This window comes from Oculina patagonica, chromosome 2 (genome assembly GCF_052425735.1).
Source record: "Oculina patagonica isolate OP01 chromosome 2, crgOcupat, whole genome shotgun sequence".
Taxonomy (NCBI): Eukaryota; Metazoa; Cnidaria; class Anthozoa; order Scleractinia; family Oculinidae; genus Oculina; species Oculina patagonica.
The window spans coordinates 37,397,218-37,418,960 of NC_135759.1; the positions used below are offsets into that span (position 1 = coordinate 37,397,218).

Sequence of the window (21,743 nt, forward strand, 5' to 3'; positions counted from 1 at the left end):
TTGAAGTCTATGCGGAAACACAGAATGACGAGCAAAATAAGAATTGAAGGAAGTAGCTTTGAACAAACACTGTCAACTGTATTACAAGCGACGCGCCTAAAAATCAACAAACGACTGCAATAAGTGAGCGGAATACGCTGATAATGCTTCTCAAAATCATTTTCGATATTATTTGTCCCATACGTATGTGTATATCGCGACATTTTGCCCGTAACTCAACTTAGAGGTCAAATTAAATAAATGTGGCATGTCTATAGGTTGCAGAAAGAATCAGTGCCGAGGTAATATACGAATTACATTACAAGCATATTCGAGATAAATATAAAGACAATTCTTCTAGGCAATAAGATCCTGTAATCATATTATACTTCATCTTGAAGCCTTTTAATCAACCAGACTTGGTGTAAGACACATCAGATTTTTCGCTATTTCAAGGAAAACAATTTTTACGTATGTATAGCGTACATGAAGAGCTGAAAAATCTATTCCTTCGCGGCTAGGAAATACAGCCAACATATCCGATAATTTGTCGCTCCTCGTATCACTTTCTAATATTCAATCCTCTTGAAAGATATGCATCTGAAAAGGCCCCCACAGGCATCATAATTATTTATGGTTTATGCCGTTTGTCGTATGAAACAGATGTCTTTAAAGCACTGGACCATTGATGCTAACAATTTCTTAAAAACACGTTTCAACTATATTTATAGAACCAATTTGCTGGGAGGAACAAAGGTAAAGTAGAATTAATAAAAACTGGAGCATTTAAAAATGCATGTCTAGGGTTTTGATTGGCTTAGCGGCCACTGGATACCGGTCATTATACCATGCCCGACATGGTCGACAAAAATCGTCCACTGGCATGGCATGCAGCCTAGCATCTCTTGGCGTAAATGATCTCGAACATAAGTAATGCGCCCTCAGCTTTTTGCTGGCGTGGTAAACAAAACGATTATCGCCCCCTCCCCGTTCCCCGCCTTCCCTCCTCTCACGAAAAACAACAACAACTGGGCTCTCGACATAACTCGACATATGTTCACATTAATTCACAAATGTTCACGTACGTAAGCAAGGTCTGCACCCTCTGCGGACCTCTTTTGGCTCATTCCAAGGACCCTATCTCTTGGCAACGAGTTTGACGTCAAAGGCAGATGTCAAAGGCAGTGTTTTACCTCGTTTCAGTAATTTACAATTCCTGTTCGGAATCGGGAAAATTCGACATATAATTTCTTCGTTTTCTTATCACCGGTGTTCCTTAACAGCTACTTTCGAGGATTTACAAGGGTAAGTTGTAATGACTGTAATGTGGTGATTTTAAGCCTGCACATCGTGATTTCAAAGTGTAAAGTGGGCGCTTACAATTTGAATCGCTTGGCCGGGTTGATATATTTCCGTGTGACGAAACGTTTCATTTGAGCTTAATTTCAACTCTGTCAGTGTCCACATCTTGTTCTTGATCAAATCATTTCCAGAATTGGGCTTACAGATCCCCATTGATATTACTTTGAGCTTTATACCGAGGCTATTATTCATTGTTTGTGTGTGTGTTCTTTCGCAATTCTTTCAATTTCTTAATTCCTCGTTCGATATCGAATGGCGTGCGCAGTGTAAGTCGAAGTGTCGAGATGTGAAAGCCTAAAAGTTTATTTTATAACAAGCTTTAGTTGTAATAAAAGTTTCCCATGCTTCTAACTTAACTCTGCTTCTAAATTAACCAGACTGCAGCCAGAAATTTAGACTTTATTTGCGGTGTCCATAATCAGTCGACCGGAAACACTGCGCGTATTATGGTTTTAAAAAACCCACAATTTATTTTTTTATATACAGAACTCTTAACCCTATATACGGTCCACTCTGCTTCAGTTTGTAGCTCGTTTAAGATTGAAAAATATAGTTGTAGTTGGCGTGGTGGTCTACTGCGCTACTCACTATGTTTTAAATAAATGCAAGTTCTGCATTTAGCTGCAATCAATAAGCTTTAGGTGTTTATATCTCGCCTTGTTCTGACACATTTCACGAGATTGCAATCTGTTACTGTTAGGCCCGGGTCGCACTTGAGACAAACATTTGAAATGTTGCAAGATGTTGAGGACAATGTTTGTCTCGGAACTTGTCCGAGACAATTTAAATTGTTGTATTTAGGTTCGCACTTGGACACACAAAATTACCCGTCACTTGATACTGTGTTAATTTTGCAGCAAAAATAACATTCAAAAGGGAGAGACAAACCGGTCGCATTAAATCAAATCAACACAAATTTTTGTTTCTACCTTCTTAATGGGAGCGTTCATAACGATGTCGAAGCTCATATAAATGAAAGCATGCTGCCGTATAAAGCGGAAAATTTGATGAGCAAATTGCTGTGCATCATGATTCAGACTGCGGCTACAAAACAGTTGCCCTAGCCTATACCGATCTTTCCTTTTATTTGAATTATCTTGGCGAGGTTTTTTTTCCCCAAATAATGGAAATGTTCGGTCGAAAACTGCTTGAATTCGTATTCATCAGACTAGACAGTAAAAATATGTGAAGCGAACAATTTTTTAAGGATCACTGAACTGATTGATACTTTTGTCACAAGAAAAACAATTTTTGTTCGTTGTTCATAAAAAGTCCTGCGTTAAGGCAGGATGACGGCTTTTTTGAAGATTTGTTTCTGTGGACAAGTTTTTGTCCGCGTAGGGACAAGTAGGTCGCACTTGGCGTGGTCAACGGATGACAGGAATCTGACAATTTTTTTGGGTTTCAAAATAAACTTGTCCTGATTTTGTCCCAAGTGCAACCTGGGCCTTAGTATAAGGTCAGATCCATGAATCACTTTATTTATAGGTTGGTTAATTAATTACTTAAATAAAGGTGCATACAATGTGAGTCAAGGCATATTATGTGCATCACCAATCTTCACTTCTGTCAAGATTCAAATGGTTGTGATTAATTTTATGGATATAATTTTCACACACACATTGTTCCAGAACTGTTTTTCACACATGACGATTCCATGATGATCTTCCATTCACTATTTTCACCGTTCCCATACACCTTGTTTACCCCCACTTGGGATTTGCAATGACCTGCAGTCATCCCAAGAGAAATTAAAAACAATGCTTATGCAAAGATTTTTTTTGGTAAACAAGTTGTATCATGGGATTGTGAAAAAGTGAATAAAATTATATAATTATACAGAAAATTATTCGGACTGTAGAAAATAATGATTTAGATGAAGCGGGAACAAGTACGTGGGATATTTAATCAAGGATTATATCCAGTTGTCATCTTATAGGATGGGGGGGGGGGAGGGGGGGCAGTTAAATGTATTATTAAAAAACCATGATGTTAGGAAATTCCAATAATATGTAAAATTAAGCATGTTTACTAAGACTCATCCAATCCAATGGAATGGCTACCAATTAAAATAATAGAATTCAGAAGCGATGACCAACTCTTGAGTAGCATATTTCTTACTTTGTCACAGCGTATAATGATGTTACTGTACTCATCACCAATGGTGTCTTTTCTTTGAAATTTGCAGGCTTAACAATTTTGCCCAGTTCATCTTATTTGAGTTAATATGGCAGAAAATGGTATGTGCCCAGTAAAAATATTTTGGTGCAGTTCACATAACATTTAATAGTTTATCAGATATCCAGTAAAGTTTAGACTTAAAATTACTGTTTTTGCCATTTTTTCAAACTCTATTCTAAGTTCTTTGTTCTGGCTTGTGCCAGGTAATTATTCAGGGGGACATATCCATGGAGGTTTTTGGTGTTGGGGCGTTCCCATTTTTTTAGTGCAGAATGCACTATTGTGATGGTTTGTTGGGGCTGTCGTCGGCTAAACCCCTAATGCCCTAAACCCCTAAAGCGCAATGGTGTAAACTTTAATAGTCAATTAATTAATTAATATCAATTAATTAATTATTCCTTGTGAAGGGGGTGGGGGTGGGGAGCACCTGACCGTACCCCTAGGTAAAACCTGGAGCACATCTACGTTACTTTCATATGAAGATCTCAAACGTATATATTTGTTTCAGAAAACCCTTTGCTCTCCTTGTGGTACTACTCAACGTAATGTACACCAAACGCATGCGCAGATTAGTCTACGTTGTTTTCTGGAACTATCATGAACATCACTTGTATTGCGTGTTTGCGGTAGGCTTCCTGCAGACTTCTTGGCGCCAAGTAAAAACCGCAAATTAATTAAATTAGATTTTGAGACTTTCACAGTGCTTTCGTAATTATGTATGCAAAAACTTGCACCGGGATTTTCGGCGTGAACACCTGATAACCAGGAAACAAATATCCTAGCTGTACTGCGTTTTAAAAAACCTGTCGAAAAATATGTTTTTTGATTAGATTTGTTTCTATTGTTTTTGAGAATCGTCTTTCGTGCAGTCTAAACCGTAACTTAATTAAATTAAACAAATGTCATCGATGCCGCTGTAAAACAAACAAAAAACAAAAGTTTCATGTTATCGCATTTTCAAGGAAGACAAAAGTATTTTGTTACAAACGAACAAAAGTGTTGTGTTACGTTTGCAAAGATTAGCGTAAGGAACACCTGGGAAAGAATACAAGTAGCCTGTGAACAGTTTTTCCGAAAGTAAAATAAAGCAAATAAACACGAACATATATAAAACATCATACTTTCAATTGTTCCATATTGCATTCTGCACTTACCAAATCATCAAGATTTTTATGCGGTGTTGTGGTAAATAAAATCCCATTTTGAGGTGTTGTGATGATCTCAAACCCCACGTGCGATGTTTGTGTTTTTAAACCTATGGTGTTCAGTGAAACAAATATTTTTAGCGGGGTTACGAGACTTAACATAGCTCTTATATCCGTCCTTGTTTGTTAAAAGAACGTAATGTGTTAATTTGTAACAAAATACAGTAAAATATTGTCTAGTTAATCATTAATACAGTCCGTTTCTAGCTGCCAATACCTAGTCATTTTAATTGAAAAGTAACTTGACTATAATTATTACGATGACAGTTTTTCATCAAATTTTCCTGCGGTGATGTGGTGTTTGTGTAAATATTGTTTTGTGGTGTTCAGGGTCCCCCCCATGTCCCCCTCAGTATAGTAGTATAGGAATTTGTTGTAGAGTCATAAAATTAATAAATTTTTGTCCAACGCTACATGGAACTTTTCTCTCCAGAAGTGGGTTGGGCTTTAGCCTATATGTTTTTCCATCTGAAAGATATAAGGTCTTATTTTATATATTATTTTACCAGTTAACATTTCTACATCGTTCTTGTTTCTATAAGTTTTTAAATTATATACTGTGTAGTTTTAGGCACATTCACTAAGTTACATGTCTGCAAGGATAAGGATTGTTTTGCAAAATGCACCTGCAAACCTATTCTGTATATAAATTTTAAATCAATACTCTCTCCCTAGATTCCAAGCCTCCTCCGTATGCACCCCCAGCGTACCCTGGTCCTGGAGATGCATCTGCTCAGTACCCTCCCCCAGGGCAAGGTTTTGGCTGGCAGCAACCACCAACAGCCTACCCAGGACCACAACAACCCTATGCTGGTGCCCCACCAGTGACACACCCCCCAGCCCTGGGGGGTGCTACACCAGACAAGTCAGCTGGTTACCCAGTTCAGCCTGGTTACCCTGGACAACCTCCTAATTACCAAGCTGGTTATCCTGCACAGCCTGGTTACCAAGGATACCCAGCTTATCAAGGTTATCCGGGTTATCAAACTGGCCCGATGACAACACAGACTAACTCTGTCACAGTAGTGGTGAGTTGGAGTAGTGTTCTTGTCTTTTGCTTGTTTGTTTGAAAATCTTCTATTTTTAAAGAGTTTTTCAGACCTGGAATATGAACTGTTAGTAATAATTAACGTTTTAATACAATAACAGGGTTCGTATGGGTCATGGAAAACCTGGAAAGTCATGGAATTTTAGAATTTCATTTTCCAGGCCTTGAAAGTCATGAAATTTATGTTTGGGTCATGGAAAGTCTGAAATGGAAAATGGAACTGATTGTACAAAATAAATTAGGCAGGTTATTTTTGTAAAGAAAGGGTTAAAAGTACCCGAAATCAAGATTATTATTGAAAATTTCCAAGAAATATGGTCAGATCTAGGTCATGGAAAACTTTGAAAAGTCATGGAAAAGGTCATGGAAAAATTCTCAAAAGAGTACGAACCCTGAATAAAGCTGATTTCTAGTCAGTACTGTACAGTTTTGGGGTTTGTTGTCATTTTTTTTTAATTGGTTGATTCATTATACTTCAGTAATAGTGTACATGAAGTTTTTTAGTCCGCCATTATGGGTTGTTTTGTTCAGGAATGCTCAATAAGCTGAAGCATCGGTTGGAGTAGCCTCCGGGTTTTTCTAGTCATTATTTTTTGTTTACATGTATGTGTAAATTGCAAGTTATTTTTCATTGTTTTATTCTGCAGGGAGGTGTTGGACCCAGTGTTATTTTGGCTCCACAGATAGCTCCTCCTGATTACTGTGGGCTGGCCTGGTTTGCTTGCCTCTTCTGTTTCTGGCCTGTAGGAATTTGTGCCATTCTAAAATCTAATGAGGTGAGAGAGACAGAGAGAGATAAGAAATACAGTAAAGCATGCTGTATAATATCCAAGGTTATTGTAAGCAGTAGTTAAACGTGTTGTTTTGGTTAATCCAGCCTATGTGTATGACTGCACTAAGACAGCCAACAGTAGGAGTGATGAATGGTACAGTACATTCAAGACTTAGTGAGACAGCGAGACCAATATCGTTAAAGTGAACCTTAGACTTTCTTAGCCTTGCAAAAGAAATTGAGAATCTGAGAAAGCTTTGCAAAAGAAATTAAGACAGCTAAGCCTGTGTAAATTGACTAAAATTTTGTCAGACATGTATTTTTAATTTAAAAATTTTGTTCCACATCCCCAAGATGAACCCTAGCTGAACATTATATACACATGTTTAACTAAAATAAAAGGGGGTGTCACAGGTCATGAAAACATTTCAATGTCAGTGAAAAGTCAAGAAATTTTGTGTCTGGTCAGACAAATTTTAAGTCTTCTTGTCAAGGGCACTATCGGTTTTGATAACAATCCTCTTATAAAATATATAAGTGATCAATAATTAATTGACAAAGTTAAAATCCTTCCAGTCAAATTTAAATTTTTGTATTTCAACTGTTGACTCTGGAGTTCAAACAAAACTGTGATAAGAATAACAGCTTAGCATTAGCCTGTTCCAGACTGAAAATAATAAAGTGTGAATTGTCTTTGTTTTTGCCTGCAGACCCGTCATGCCATTAACCGCGGAGACTTGATCACTGCCAATCAACTGAGTATGGAGACAAGGAAGTTGGCAAACATGACAATCGGCATTGGAATCACCATCATCGTTGTTTGCATCATTATCCGTTTTGCACTCATTGCAGTTTACTAACAATGTTGTGGTGTTTTCCATGTTTATGTGCCTCAAATTTTCACTTGAAATAATTTGGGGTTTTCACGATTCATCAAACTTATGTTTGATGGATAGCTGCAAAAAAAACATTTTCCATTTTGAGACATGTAAAATGGAAAGCTACCACTACATTTCTTTGATTCATCTCTTTTGCACTAGAAACTACATGTAGTTGTATACTTGCCATGGATTAATTTAGTAGAGCTGTCATCAAAAATGCTGTTTTGTGCAAATATGGTACAAGTATAAGTGAAACAACAGTAACTTGAAGTCCCCTGTTTCTCTTTAATGTTTGTGTATACTCACTTTTGTTTGACTGACTGCAGGTGGATCTTTGTTTACATCTTTTAAGGTGGATTTCCACTGACGCGTAATTTTTTACGTGCGTGAAAAAATAGAGACAATGTATGAACGACTTGCGTACACGTTTACGTAAGTCGTTCATACATTGTCTCTAAATTTTCACACGCACGTAAAAATTTACGCGTCAGTGGAAATCCACCATTACAGTATTAGGTGTGCTACACACACATTCAAGAATACTTAACTTTTAAACTTAAAACATAGCATTCTAAATGCAACATTTTTGGTAAGGTTCCACGTCTTCCACCCCTACTTACCGGTAATTCTCTTTTCGATTATGATCTTTGTTTAGTGAGTGCTATTTTGTATTATTTTTTCCTAATTAAGCCAGATGTAAACAATGATGTCACAAAACATCCACCAATACAGTAATAATTATGATTTGCACGTTACACAGACTGCAGTGGTCAGTTTGTGTAACTAGAAAGTAAGTTGCAGAACACACCTCAACTAACTGGACATTAGTTGTAGTAATTACCAATTTATTAAGCTGACACTGTAATGTAGGTAGAAGTGTCTTCATTGGCTGTATGATTCTGGCAGAACAAAATGCAAGTAATCGACTGCAAAGCGATCACTTTTTCCTTTCTGGCCTTGTAGCTCAGTGGTAGAGCAACGGAAAGTTAACTCCGAGGTCGTGGGTTCAATTCCCACCGAGGTCAAAGGGGTTTAATCCCTCGTAAAAATTTGGAGGGTTCAAAAATTGTTTGGAGAGAGCTCCAAGCACCAATTTGTTTTGTTGCGGTTGTTTTACAGTCCATACAAGCAAAATGTGTAATATTCTAGCCATCACAGACTGTACAGGTGCCTTTGTGCATTTGTGCTGTGTTCTGCCCATGGATTTGTTGTAATTAAACGTGAAGCCCCCTTAAGGAGGGCTGTTTCAGTAGTATTAGAAAGTATTGTTAGAAGAAAAACACTTACTTATAGATAGTTATAAACATTTACACTCTTATGAAGTTGTAAGTATAGGCACAGGTTGGATGTTGGATTTTAACAAAGTTGGCTTTTAAAACAATTCATTTGTCCTTACAAAAATGTAATGGCTAATTTATCAGCAGAATCCATGCCAATGTATGACTTGTTGTAAAATGAGAAGTAAGGTATCTAGCAAGGTCCTAGGTTGAACGTATCTGTGCTTGTATATTGAAGCATTTGTAATAAATTAACGTAAAGCATCATTTGCAACTGTGTATTTTATTGTGGAGGGGTGTTGTCAACGCGTTACACTCAAGTTATCACTGATATCTTCAGTCAAGTTTTATTTGCAACCAAACTACAAAACAAGAAGAAATAACAGGACACAGCCTGATAGTAGATTAGAAGGTCAATCTTGTTACTTTTTTCTGCCATTGTTAAAAAAATATGTTGCTTTCGCACCTTGACATTACAACAAAAAAATACTTGTTGAGGCTAATGGATTGTACCCCACCTACGCTGGTATCTTCTGTATTGGAGGTGAGAAATGCATTATCAAGGGTCCAAAAAGAGAAATACTGTGTTGAAAATACCAAGTGTAGCCACATTGTACATATCGGGGACAGAATTATAGAAAGGCCGAGAAAACTTGGAAGAAATTATGGGTTGTTAAAATTAAAAAAATGTTTGTAATTAAGACCTGCAACTTTACAGCACTCTTAGTAAAATATGCTACGCTTCTCTACATCCACGAGTCTGCAGTATTACCTGCGACATTATGTTACAGTGTTGCATATCTGATATTCCAGACCTGATGAGAAACTATCGCACGCTCTCTAAATGTGCAGCGGCTTTTTCAGCTTTGTAATCCTTCTAACATCCTCAAAGGTGTGGGGAAAATATTAAGTGATACTTAGTTCACAGTAAAATATCTTCAGCACAATGGGAACAAGCACCAGTTCAGAAAGTTCGTTTGACACAACTCTTAACTACGAGCTGGTTAACTTGAATCCTGTATTTTCAAAAAAAAAAAAAAACATGCAAGTTCTATACAAAATAGTCAAGTTGATAGATTTTGGAGATGTATTTACCTGTAGTGCAAATGAAGCTACTAAACGAACGGCACTGTGACTGAAAATGATCTTTGCACTACGCAGATTTAAAAAGGGCAGTTTATTTACAAAACCGTCAGAAATTAGTTCAACTCCTCTTAATAGATAGCATAAAATAACTCAGACGTGTCTATTTTTGTGTTCTTTCTTCTGAAAAACAACACAGCGGATCGTTTCTCGATAAGCATCTGATCTCTGTCTGTGTAACAGTCACGGAGCTTCATGTGCAAACATTTTTCATGGCTGCCATAGTTTAAGCTGTCCGTCTTCACTGTATGTGGAGATCAGATTGTTGTGCGGGTGATGTTCAACGCCTATCACGTCTTTGTCGTGAACCTACATTTTCGAAAGGAAAAAAACAGTTAGTAATTATCGTAATTTTTCCTGGACAATTATGTCCAAGGGGGAAACGCGCAATGAGGTTAACCCTATGTGAAGCACCAACACGTGAAACAAGGCCAGACCACGACACCGGGAACTCCGTGCCCTACTCTTTGCGATAAGTGTGTGGGTTCTTTAACGTCCCCTGTTGACCATATAACACTGAAGATGTAGGAGACGGGTCCCTACGGTTTATCGCCCTTTAATATCCGAGAAGACTAGAAAATCTAACCATTTGCAGAGGATATATTGCAAAGGCGGCACGTTTGTCATGTACCAGCGTTGCAGTTACATGTACTGTAAGGCAGGGCCCCTTGGAAAGCAAGCACGAAGGAGGAGGGTAGGGTCGGTTAAACAGAGCTGCCAAGGACAGACAGATGGACACGCCAATCAACATTCAGGGTTTAAAAGAAGAAACAACTTCTAGAAGCCAAGAAATCTTTTTACATTTAACATGGAGAAACTATCAAAATGAGGTTTAAGTGCGTCCTTTGAAAACACGCTCACTCAAGGCCATACAGAAAATTTCAAAACGCAAAACGCTTTATCTCTAAAGCAACAAAGCGATAACAGCAACAGGAAACTTTTGGTAAGGGGATATTAGAAAAGTATGTTGCAGTGCTGTGCGCCGTAATGTTGCCACGTGACAAAGTTTTTGATGTAATATGTCAAAAATTTATCTTAAACTTCGTCAGAAGATAACAGCTTAGTTGACTACACAGTTTAGATTTTGTTTTTTTATGATGCCCGATGCAAAACATTTAATATATGGGAATTACCACACATACCTGTAAGGACTGCTCTAGTTTTCCTGTCATGGTACTAAAACAGTACATGACCATGTCCTCCCCTACACAGTAAACCCATTCTCCCCTGGGGGAGAGGGTACAACACACAAAGTCGCCACCGTCTCTTTTACCACTGGTGAAGCTACGTACAATCTAAATAAAAGTAAACAAACGAAAAACAGTATTCATCATTAATGGATTTGACAAAATAAAGATGAGTAAAGATCGCATCAATAATCTACCATCATTAGAAGTGCTCTTGTTGCATTTGTGCTCCCGGGACCCTGTCCTGGGACAAAATCTATCTGGAGGTATGACTCGAGAGGTTCTAAATTCACCAGATAATTCGGTCAACTCTCGTTGATTTTACTTAGCAGGGTCGTAACCAGGTATATGGGATCAGGGATCACAGCCTTGGGATCGGGATCACAGCCTCGGGATCGGGATCCGGGTCACAAGTCATGGGATCTGGATCGGCCAATCAGATGGGATCAGAATGGAATCAGGGATCAACGTTGCCACATTTTGGGGATCAGGGATCAAAATTTAGAGCTAAAATTTGGGATCAGCGATGAAAAAATATACCTGGTTACGACCCTGACTTAGCGCACTGCAACGGTTTAATAAATGGGCCAAATCAAAACAAGAACAAAGGCATCATGTAGGGAGGAGAGGGGGGGGGGGGGGGAAAACATGTTTATCGAAAAGGACTGCATCTCCCAAAAGACGATTCCTGACATGGTTTCGATCAGTTTCCAGTATATGTTGCCAAATTCTAAAGTACCAGAATTGCAAATTTACCACATGCTGAAGTAGCCATTCGCTAAATATATGTTGAAAGACAAACATGTATAATACATCTGACACATCAAGATAAGTACGGAAATAAGAAAGACGTCTCATTCGTTTTCCGAGATGAAAACGGCTATTTTCCGTATACAGTAGAACCTCGATATAACGAAGGGCCAAGGGACTGGCAAAATGCATTCGCTATATCGAGGTTTCGTTATATCGAGGTTCTTTTCCATATATTTTGCTATTACTGGGACGAAAAATATCGTTCGTCATATTGAGGACTTCGTTATATAGAGGGGGGGTCCACTGTAATACATCACAGCAAGTTACACATATTCACCCTCCAAGCCGGATAAATTCAGCCATTTGCTTTTGCTGCGGGGTTTTTTTGTCCTTTGATTTTATAATTGTTATTTTTCTTTTGTTGTTGTTGTTATCATTGTTTGTTGTTGCTGTTACTGTAACAGTCATAGTCCCTACCATTGCTGCAGCTACAGCTGTTATTGTTGTTGTAGCCTGTTCCTGGCGTTCGGTTAGTTGGGGACAACACGAAAAAAGGCGAGCAAATAACAAACCCCTCGCCATTATTTTCACTTGCCGTTCTTTGCGCTAATCCCGTTTTTTCGCGCTGCTCCTTAGCTAACCGTATGCCTGAAACAAGCTATTGTAAGTTGTAGTTGTTGTTTACTCTTACTAACCTGTCCCTGCATGTTCATGACGAGTACAGTGCTTGTTCTGTTGCACACTACAAACTGTTCAGGATTCCTCGGCATTACGTGTACTGAGTTGACCGTGATGTCAGTCGCAACACTTCCCACTGATGGCTTGAACGTATGAAGACACTCGGTTGTTTTTATATTCCAAAGCTGACAACAAAAACATACATGTAAGCATAAAGTTACGAAGGGACTTCAAATAAAAGAGCCTACTGTAAATCCTAGAAACAAAAGTAGTGGGTGGGTGACTAAGCGCAAAAAGTAGTGGGTGACTAAGCGCATTTTGAAAGCGGTAATCATTCTCAGCCAGGGAAACAAGTGGCGCGTTAGGGGCTCAGCCTGGCTTTCGCCATCAACTAGTACTTGTGCCCCCACCTTACTGTTCTACGGAGATGGCCGAAAGTGAAGGCTCAGAAGCAATCAAGGTTAGTCTTGTCACTATACGAGACGTGTCCTGAAAGGGGGAAAAAAAGCCCCCCGTGTTAAATAAAAACTAACGTATAGTAATTCTACCGCGATTTGAACAAGTCATAAGCACCTCATACCTTAACTGTTCCATCACTACTCGCACTGATGATGTTGTGAGCATCTGTGGTGAATATTGCATCATTAACAAACGATGTATGTCCACGGAATTCCTTTAACGTCTTTCCAGACTTCAGACCATGCATTCTACAAAAAAACACATACAAGTGGTTTCAAAATAGATTGGCAAACGAAACAATTGCTTAGGTAAAAAGGTACACCAAGAAAATCGCCAGGAGATAGTTCTCTGTTTGCAATGTCATGCACATAACCACCAAATAATAATGAATATTGTTTTAAGTCGTAAAGACCTGGGCTGGACTAGCTGGAATGAGGTGGAACAGCGAGCAAAAGACCGTGAAGGATGGAGGACGTTTCTGGGTAGCCTTATGCTCGAGTTAGAGGAGCGTAGAGGATGAGTGATTGTTTTAAGTGCACTTGAAACAAATAAGAAATGTCTCGAGAGAACCGAAACGCGTCATACGAGACGGTGGTAACTCACTTTTTTAGCTCAGTACTGTACACATAACATACACATAAGTTTTGCATACCCTGTACTGCATGCATGTAGCTTCTTATACAGTGTACCCACCTTATTGTCATGTCAAATGAACCACTCAGAAGCTGGCTAGCATCACGAGAGAATGTTACACACGTTACTCCTTTGGCATGTGCCTTTTCAAACCGCCGCAAACATTGGCCAGTTTGTAACTTCCATACCTAAAAAATATTCGAAATTGTGAGCCCTTTTTGGATTGGCTCAAGGTGGTCCAAAAAAAGCCATCACCTACAGTATACACACTATTTGTAGCATTTCCGAAAAGTTTAGTTCAGACTGTTCCCACAACATGGATGGGCAGACAGCGAGACTGACACATATTTTAAAAGCAATATTGCTCCTGTACTCTTTTTAAGCAAGCCCTGAAGAATGTAGTTTTTAGCTAAATGTTTTATCCTATGCCTTTTATTGTGAACTTTAATACTATACATTTTTTATCATGTAACTTTTTTAATTCTTAAACTATTTTTTAATCTTTTAATTTTAAATTTGAACTATTATTTTGCAGGGCCTCACTGAATAACACCTTTGGTGATGTGAGCTCCCTGGGTAAAGAACATTATTATTATTATTATTATTTTATTGTAGAGGTGAACGGGCATTTGTCAGATTGCCAAATCAATTCGCCAGTTTAAGTCATTTATATCATTGATTTGTACGTATGAATGGGCAGAGAGAGCCACTGTGGAAGTAAAGTGCTTTATCCAAGACCGCACTAAAAGGCCCCATTATAAACTCTTGAGCACTGGGCACACCTGCCGTAGCCTCATGATCTGTACTTGGGAGTGCAGTTTACAAGGACCTGCCCTGTGCAACATTATGAGGACAAATTATTGCAGCACAGAGCTATACCTTTAACTTTCCATCCTGTCCTCCAGAAGCTAACATTTCACTGTCACGACTAAACGTTAAACAAAGCACAGAGTCATCCATCATCATGAAGTTATCTTGAGCTTGGTATTTCAGATCCTTTCTGATCTTTCCTGTTGTGAAATTCCAGACCTCAATAAAGCCATCAACACTTCCAGTCACCAAGTACTGTCCATCAGGAGAAAACTTCACGCACTCAGGGTGAGACTTGGATCCAAACTGAGGGAGGAATATCATACATGATTGTATTAATATAACAAAATTATAAATAACATGCTTTGCTTTTATAAATAAACACGCAGTTGAATTCACTGTAAGACCATTTCTCATAAGTGACAACCTCCCATACTGTAAGTGGCCAATTTTCCAAAAAAAAAAAAAAAATTCCCAGTTAAATCGCTTAAGTCAGAAACTCTAATAGCAACCACCTCTCGTAAGTGACTGCGACTACTTTTTATTTATATATCAAAGAATGATGATGATGTCACAAGTGGAACAAAGAGCAAGGTTTGTCACGGTCGGTTTTGGTTGGCGCGGAGCCAACGGGCTAAAGAGGTTTTGGGAGATTACACATCCCTTGCAGGACAACAGAAGGGGTGTCGAATGGTAAATGCGAGACTTTGCGAGACGGCGTGACTGGTATCTTTTCTGCGAGCCCGAGACCTTTCTAGCCTTGCAAAAGAAATCGAGACTCCAAGAAGGTGTCAAAGAAAAATTCGAGACGACGAGACCCCTGAAATTTGGCTAAAATTTTGCGAGACACACATTTTTTGAAGGACCATTCACCACCCCTAACAGGATGTTTCATCCTTTCAAGCTAACAGCTGGAGTGTCAGTGCATTAATTTTGTTTTTTATCTACAGTCTGGCAACAGCAGAGTACCGGTATATTTCACATGCATGTCAACACAGCTGTAATACCTTGATTGTTCTGTTCATTTGTGTAGGATATTTCTCCTCCTCTTCATCCTTCACTGCTGCTTTACCACGGAATACATCAATGGTAGTTCCCGGTGGGAGTAGACCCTGATACTGCTGCCATTTGAGTGCCTGACTCAGCAGGGCCAGCAGACGAGATGGTGGTACTACTGACACCTCCCCTGATAGAGCTGAGAAAAAAGACCAAACTTAATCCTCCAAGAAGAGACAATCTCTTCTTTTTATTTATTTAAAAGCAAATATTATAGTGGAAAATTCCAATTCTGCAGAGCTGAAAAAATAATTGAGTGGTTCCAGAAAATGTCCACACTACCGGGCCACAGAAGGGATAAGAAATTCCTGCGGGTGGGAGGGGTCTCAAAGGCAAAAAAACGTTAAAGTGTATATGACATGAAAAATATTTTCTGCTAATTTGAAAGGCCTTTCGAAATACAGAAGAATGGCGTTTTTCTTTTCGAAATATCTTTTTTCGTTTCAGAGATATTGACGTTTTTGTATTATGCAAATTAGATGAGTGATGACGTCACAAGATTTGACTCTAAAAATGGTAAAATACTGAATAAACAATATCTCTAAAACTATTAAAGCAGTGTTCTTGGAACTTGGCACCACAAATGTGCATCACAAAAGAAACAAAATGTTACTCTTAGGGCTGTTGCCATGACAACAGTTTTGCCGCTGGTGCTGTCTCAATAAAAACTAAAATTCCCAGTTTTTGTCTTAAACCAAGAACCATCTAGCGCAGCTAAACCAATGGTGGGAATTAAGGCAATATGGGAACTATGTCTGTTCTAAGCTGGACCCTTTGTCTCACTTTAGAGGTTTAGGGGATATTTGTCTTTTTAACAGAGAGAGACTGGAGCTGAAAGAGTTGCTATGGCAACAATACAAAGGGTATCATTTTGTTCCTTTTGTGATGCACATTTGTGGTGCCAAGTTTCAAGAACACTGCTTCAATAGTTTTAGAGATATTGTTTATTCAGTATTTTACCATTTTTAGAGTCAAATCTTGTGACGTCATCACTGAGCTAATTTGCATAATACAAAAACGTCAATATCTCTGAAATGAAAAAAGATATTTTGAAAAGAAAAACGCCATTCTTCTGTATTTCGAAAGGCCTTTCAAATTAGCAGAAAATATTTTTCATGTCATATACACTTTAAGGAAATGATTCAAGCTTTATTGGAATTTCCAGAGGGGAAGGGGTTCTTTAAAAAAAATCCCTTTCGTGGGGGAGGTATGGATAATTTATGGAAAGTTACACATATCAAAACAGCACTGAGCCCCTCCCAAATAATTTCAAAGTAGGGGTTAGCCAACCTACAGCTGTATGACATCCAAATAATAATAATGTTTCTTACTCAAAGAAAACAAATTAAAACCAATGATAACCTTGTGCAATGGCTGCTCTCCTGCGTTCTTTACTGCCACCTTCAGGGTATGCCTATGAGAAAAATGTACTAGATAATGTTACAACTATTTGGCGCATTATGAAAATTTATTGTAAGTATTATTTTTACAAAAATTCTGCAATGTGGTCCAGCACTAGAGTGGATAAGGATACTTAGGTAGTCAAACAAGCTAGGAGAAAATAGACATTGATCTCTTTTGTTGATCAATACTGCAGTGAACTAGTTTATAAACAGTGACTCACCTCTCTGGGATCAAAGTATGAACGTGCCAACATGTTTTCCAGATGAAGATATCGATCAGGTTGTTGTTGCTTTAACATGATCATAGGATCTGTTTGGCGCAGCAATGATCTTGCAGCTCCCAGTTCACGCAATTCAATCAACTCCAGCACAATCTAAATGCATGAACATAATATACTGTATACGTGTACACAAGGAACAGATGTAAATTTTCATGTCTGAGTTAACTAGGGTACAACATGACTGCGTGTTATGACCAATTTTACCCTTGGAACAATGCAAACTGGTATTCTCCTTTGTTTTTTATGAATCATATGTTCCCACATACCAGAACAAAGGAAAATACATTGTACCAAATTATACCAAGGGTGAAATTGAACCACAACATATTCTATGTAAAAATGTACAGGTGAAGATAGACTAAGTGCTTTAAATGAGATCTGAAACCCACTGTCCGAGCTCAAGTTGGTATTTTGTCATAAATTACTGGCTAAAATTTGGGCAGCTCCCCATAAAGGGGAGATTTTTTGAGCTTCTTATATTCTCCAGCAGGTGTAGCCTGTTCCAGGCTCTCGGTAGTTGAAGGGGAAAGCGAAAAACGCGGGCGAGCGAGAAAAAAATGAGGGGGGACGAAGGCGAGTGAAGGAAAGAGAGCCTGTAAGAATTTCTTTAACAACCTCTTCCGATATAGCAGGAGCTGCTATACCCTCTGATTGGCTGATTTTGACAGTAATGTCAACACCTCGGAACTAGCGTCAGTGAGAAAGATATGCGAGCACGGTTTACGCGCGTGATTTCGGGGAAGCCGAATTGTGTTCCAGTTTAGAAGGTTGTCTTTGAGATTTTCTTGATATTCAAACGTTTACAAAGGAACAAGAAATCTGCATGAATTGTGAACCAAGCTTTATTGTGGAAAAGAAGTTTTCTCTATTTTGCCAACTGGATTCAGGAAAAGTTTAATCTTTCAGCACTTTCCACGACGACTGCGATGAAATCGGAAATAGGTCTTTTGTGGTTGCCTCTCCTTTGGTTTCGGTGATAAGTTGAGCAGCTGAAACAGCTTGGATTGTCAGCGGAACTCAATCATATAGAAGCAAATATAACGGGTAAAACAGGCAACAAGCTTGTGCCTGTGAAAATCTATATTTGAATCATGCGGTGCCAGAATGTAACCCAACAAACACGGGAGGTAAAACCTTGACATCATCGATCTCAAGAGACAAAGCGCTCGATCAAATTAATGCAAGAAGCATATTAACCTTTACAACACAGAGTGTCTCTCTGAAACCAACTTTAATTTTTCTCGAAGTAAAGCCTCAACAGTCTCTGGAGAAGCCGCACAAGGATTTACTTAATTGTCATCCGTGATATGATACAAACAAACAGGCCATGCATCACAATTATTAAATGCAAGTAATCACGGATAAATTACTGACCCTGTCCTTCCAAAACAAACATCTTGAGAGCTTAAAGCATATCTTGCAAATAGAAATGAGCCAAAACAAACCGCACAAGCGAAACATGTAGCAAATATACCGGTAATTCATTACTCAGTACTCTACAAACAGGAAACCATGCGGCGCAGACCTTTGGCCTCGCTCGAGAAACAGGAGAACATCTCTAGCTAATTGACAGAATGTCACTTTTCAACACCTCATTATCTGAAAAGTGGGCGGAAGAGGGTCATTAAAGAAATTCTTACAGGCTCTCCTTCCTTCGCCTTTGTCCCGCCTCATTTTTTCCTCGCTCACCCGCGCACGTTATTCACTCTCCCATGGAACAGGCTACAGCAGGTGCTGCACAACATAAGGCAGCCATCTACATGTACCTCTACCTGAGATAAGGGACTTGAGGGATTGTACATGTAATTAACTAACACAAAATTTTAATACCATACATTAAAATTACAAATGTAGTCAATCCTATTGTAAAGTACACTGTAAACAACCAGGGCTTCACAAGTTTGTAACTTGTAGAAATGTTTATATAAGACATTCTGTTCACTGGCTACTCATACCTGTTCATACAAGTCAATAAGTTTCTTGTCTGGCAACTTGAGTGGTTGAATAGCTTGCAGCACTGTGTCCCAATGTCCATTGTTTATTTCACCAACAAAACTTTCTACACTATCTACAGTATTCAAGGTGATTCCAGTTTCTTCCTGCAACAAGAAAATACAAGACATATTTAACTTTTCCTATGGCAATCAGTTTGAAAATTTTAAATACTGGTGTACTCTATCTCAAAGAATGATCTCCCAAAACTTGTGAAAGATCTTATCTATACTGTATGTCTATGTATTAGAAACAAATAGACACAAAATTCTATGAGAAGGAGAGTAATATTTAAACTAAGGTCTTTTCATTTCTTAGAATGATTCGGAGTCACTGTTCCCAAATTAAAATTAGTGCCAAACCAGAAGGAGAGCACACACAATGCATATATTTAGCTGAAAAAAATCTTGCTGGCCTGAAAATCTTGCACACTCTCATTAAGTCTTGTTACATGTACATTTTATTCAAATTTTCACGGGAGGTGAGGAGAGTTGTCAATCACACCTTGTACAATTTTTGTCATCTCTCATTAACTCTCTTCCTCATTATACTTGCCCAGGTTCGAATGTAAGTCTGAATGACAGTTTAAAGTTCCCAGTCTAATAATAATAATAATAATAATAATAATAATATACTAAATAATATACCTAATTGACCACTCCAGCAATGGGGTTTTTCAGAGCCAATGTGAAACAAATATTGTAAATGAACTGGGCTATTACAAACGTAGCCGAGGAGTTGAACTCGGGCCTACCAAGAACAACACCAGCTAGTGGTCAGAACGGGATTTGAACCCGCGACCTCCGGATTACAAGTCTGACGCTCTAAACACTCGGCCACGCTGTCTACTCTAACTCATTCTCGTTTGGAGAGTTTTTAAATACTAGCTGTACCAGGTTTACATGTAGATTCACAAATTCTACCATCACATGAATTATCATTTAATATCCCTGTTAACTTCAAGCTGTATGTTACCTGCAAAGTTGCAAGGGTTCTTGGCAGACTGTTTTCTTTAAGAAACTGCTGGATAAGTCGGATCACACTGTCATACAAATCAACACACAATTACATTAGTAAGCAATAAAACACCTACAGTATAGGATGGTATAGAGCATTACAATTTAAAAGGGACAATCTGAAGTCTCTTTTAGTAAGGTACAATTCCAAGTTTGTCTTTTACAGATGCTATTAACTTAAGTCATCATAATAATGTATCAGTCAAATCGAAGGTTCAACATCCCCCCCCCCCGGGCAACCCCCCGGGCATTTGAATTTTTGGAAAATTTGTGTTCAAATTCCCGCCTCCCTGGGCCAAAAAGCCGTTCAAATGCCCTACTATAAGCCTATTTTTAGTGATCAAATGTCCCCACCCCCGGGGAAAATTAATAACTAAACAGATAACTGTTTTAACTGTGTAGCTTTTTATGCTCGTAAAATTCTGTCTGCATACCGACTTTATAAATAGACCACACAGTTTTTTCCTCTATTGTGTAATAAATACATAGAAGATAACCAATACATAGAATATAATCTATCTCCACCATGATTAAAAACCCACGTGCGTTTACTGGGACACGTATAACCAGAAATCAAGTCTGCGTTCAAATTCCCCACCCTATGTGGTCGAATCAAATTCCCCACCCCCGGGAAGGCTTTGATTATCAAATTCCCCTCCTCCCGGGACAGCAGAGGTGTCAAATGCCCGGGGTATGCCCGGGGGGGGGATGTTGAACCTTCGATTTGACTGATACATAAGAATATAGAGGATAATTTGTTTTCAAGTATTCTGTGAGTCTTCAGATTTCATAGAGATCTTCCTGTATTTTTTCCTCTTTTTATAGGGACGAGGGTGGATTGAGCAGTACACAGGCTGAGAGGCCTGCTGATTTCAGCTGGTCCGAAGAAAACATCCCTCTCAGCTCGCGATCCTCACTAGCAGCTGACACTTACTGTACTACACCCCATGGGCAATAAAGTCAGTAAGACCATGATGCTAATGCAACTGAGCAATTCCGTCCTGTCACTACAGTATAGTAGAGATGTTGTAAATATGATCACACAATATAGTGTGAGGTAGTGTGCATGTAAATTAATTTCATTGAAAAGATAGCTAAATTAGCATGATGAAAACACTTTTACTGTATAAATGACAAGAGATTTTTTAAATTAACTATCATTGCCGTTTTCACCTAGAGAACGAACTTTCAGTGACATAGTAAAGAGATACTTCTTCTAAATTCTACCAAAACAGAAATGCTTTGTTTACAGCTGGCGTCTCTGATCTGCAAATTTTGCATTTTTACGTATAAGATTAATACACGTGGCTACCTCAAGTATGTTTCCACGAAGTATTTAACCATTTCAAAAGAATTGACCGCTATAGGAGATACCACAAGCGACCTATAAATTGTTTTACGATTGTGTAGGAAGTATCAAAGCTTCATATTCACAAATAACAACAATAAACTCTACTCACTCAGCAGACTCCACTTCGAGCGCCATCTTGGAATAACGAAACGCAAGTAATGCTGGGTATTATTACAAAACCAACTAACGGGGTGGGTGATGGGTTGACAATCTTCTATTGAGAAAATGCCCAGAAACCCTTAATTATCTGGTATTAAAGAATATTTAAGTATATTT

At 38.5% G+C, this 21,743-nt stretch overlaps 2 protein-coding genes and 1 non-coding gene across 3 annotated transcripts; 2 read left to right on the plus strand and 1 right to left on the minus strand.

Annotated features, from left to right (window-relative positions):
• The first annotated feature begins 1,133 nt into the window (after nucleotides 1-1,133).
• Nucleotides 1,134-7,775, plus strand: LOC144644579 (uncharacterized). Its single transcript, XM_078504102.1, has 5 exons — nucleotides 1,134-1,284; nucleotides 3,530-3,581; nucleotides 5,403-5,755; nucleotides 6,423-6,551; nucleotides 7,258-7,775. Exons 2-5 carry the CDS (start codon nucleotides 3,569-3,571, stop codon nucleotides 7,405-7,407), a joined length of 645 nt encoding a protein of 214 aa, XP_078360228.1. The 5' UTR covers nucleotides 1,134-1,284; nucleotides 3,530-3,568; the 3' UTR covers nucleotides 7,408-7,775.
• A 452-nt stretch (nucleotides 7,776-8,227) lies between these two features.
• LOC144644572 (WD40 repeat-containing protein SMU1-like) lies at nucleotides 8,228-21,616 on the minus strand. The gene is made up of 12 exons (XM_078504089.1): nucleotides 21,577-21,616; nucleotides 20,076-20,142; nucleotides 19,064-19,207; nucleotides 17,049-17,201; nucleotides 16,787-16,838; nucleotides 15,376-15,563; nucleotides 14,438-14,674; nucleotides 13,619-13,746; nucleotides 13,047-13,173; nucleotides 12,484-12,651; nucleotides 10,991-11,143; nucleotides 8,228-10,157 (listed from the first exon to the last, which is right to left on the minus strand). Exons 1-12 carry the CDS (start codon nucleotides 21,600-21,602, stop codon nucleotides 10,059-10,061), a joined length of 1,542 nt encoding a protein of 513 aa, XP_078360215.1. The 5' UTR covers nucleotides 21,603-21,616; the 3' UTR covers nucleotides 8,228-10,058.
• Nucleotides 8,382-8,453, plus strand: Trnan-guu (transfer RNA asparagine (anticodon GUU)). The gene has a single exon. It is a non-coding gene; the product is annotated as a tRNA-Asn (tRNA).
• Nucleotides 21,617-21,743: the final 127 nt, after the last annotated feature.

Coding starts and splice junctions, on each gene's coding strand:
- LOC144644572 (XM_078504089.1), bottom strand. CDS start 21,602: ATGGCGCTCGAAGTGGAGTCTGCTGA. Junction 20,143..21,576: donor CTCGAAGTGGAGTCTGCTGA/GTGAGTAGAGTT, acceptor TTTGTATGACAG/TGTGATCCGACTTATCCAGC. Junction 13,174..13,618: donor TCATTTGACATGACAATAAG/GTGGGTACACTG, acceptor GTTTTTTTGTAG/AATGCATGGTCTGAAGTCTG.
- LOC144644579 (XM_078504102.1), top strand. Junction 5,756..6,422: donor CTAACTCTGTCACAGTAGTG/GTGAGTTGGAGT, acceptor TTTATTCTGCAG/GGAGGTGTTGGACCCAGTGT. Junction 6,552..7,257: donor CCATTCTAAAATCTAATGAG/GTGAGAGAGACA, acceptor TTTTGCCTGCAG/ACCCGTCATGCCATTAACCG.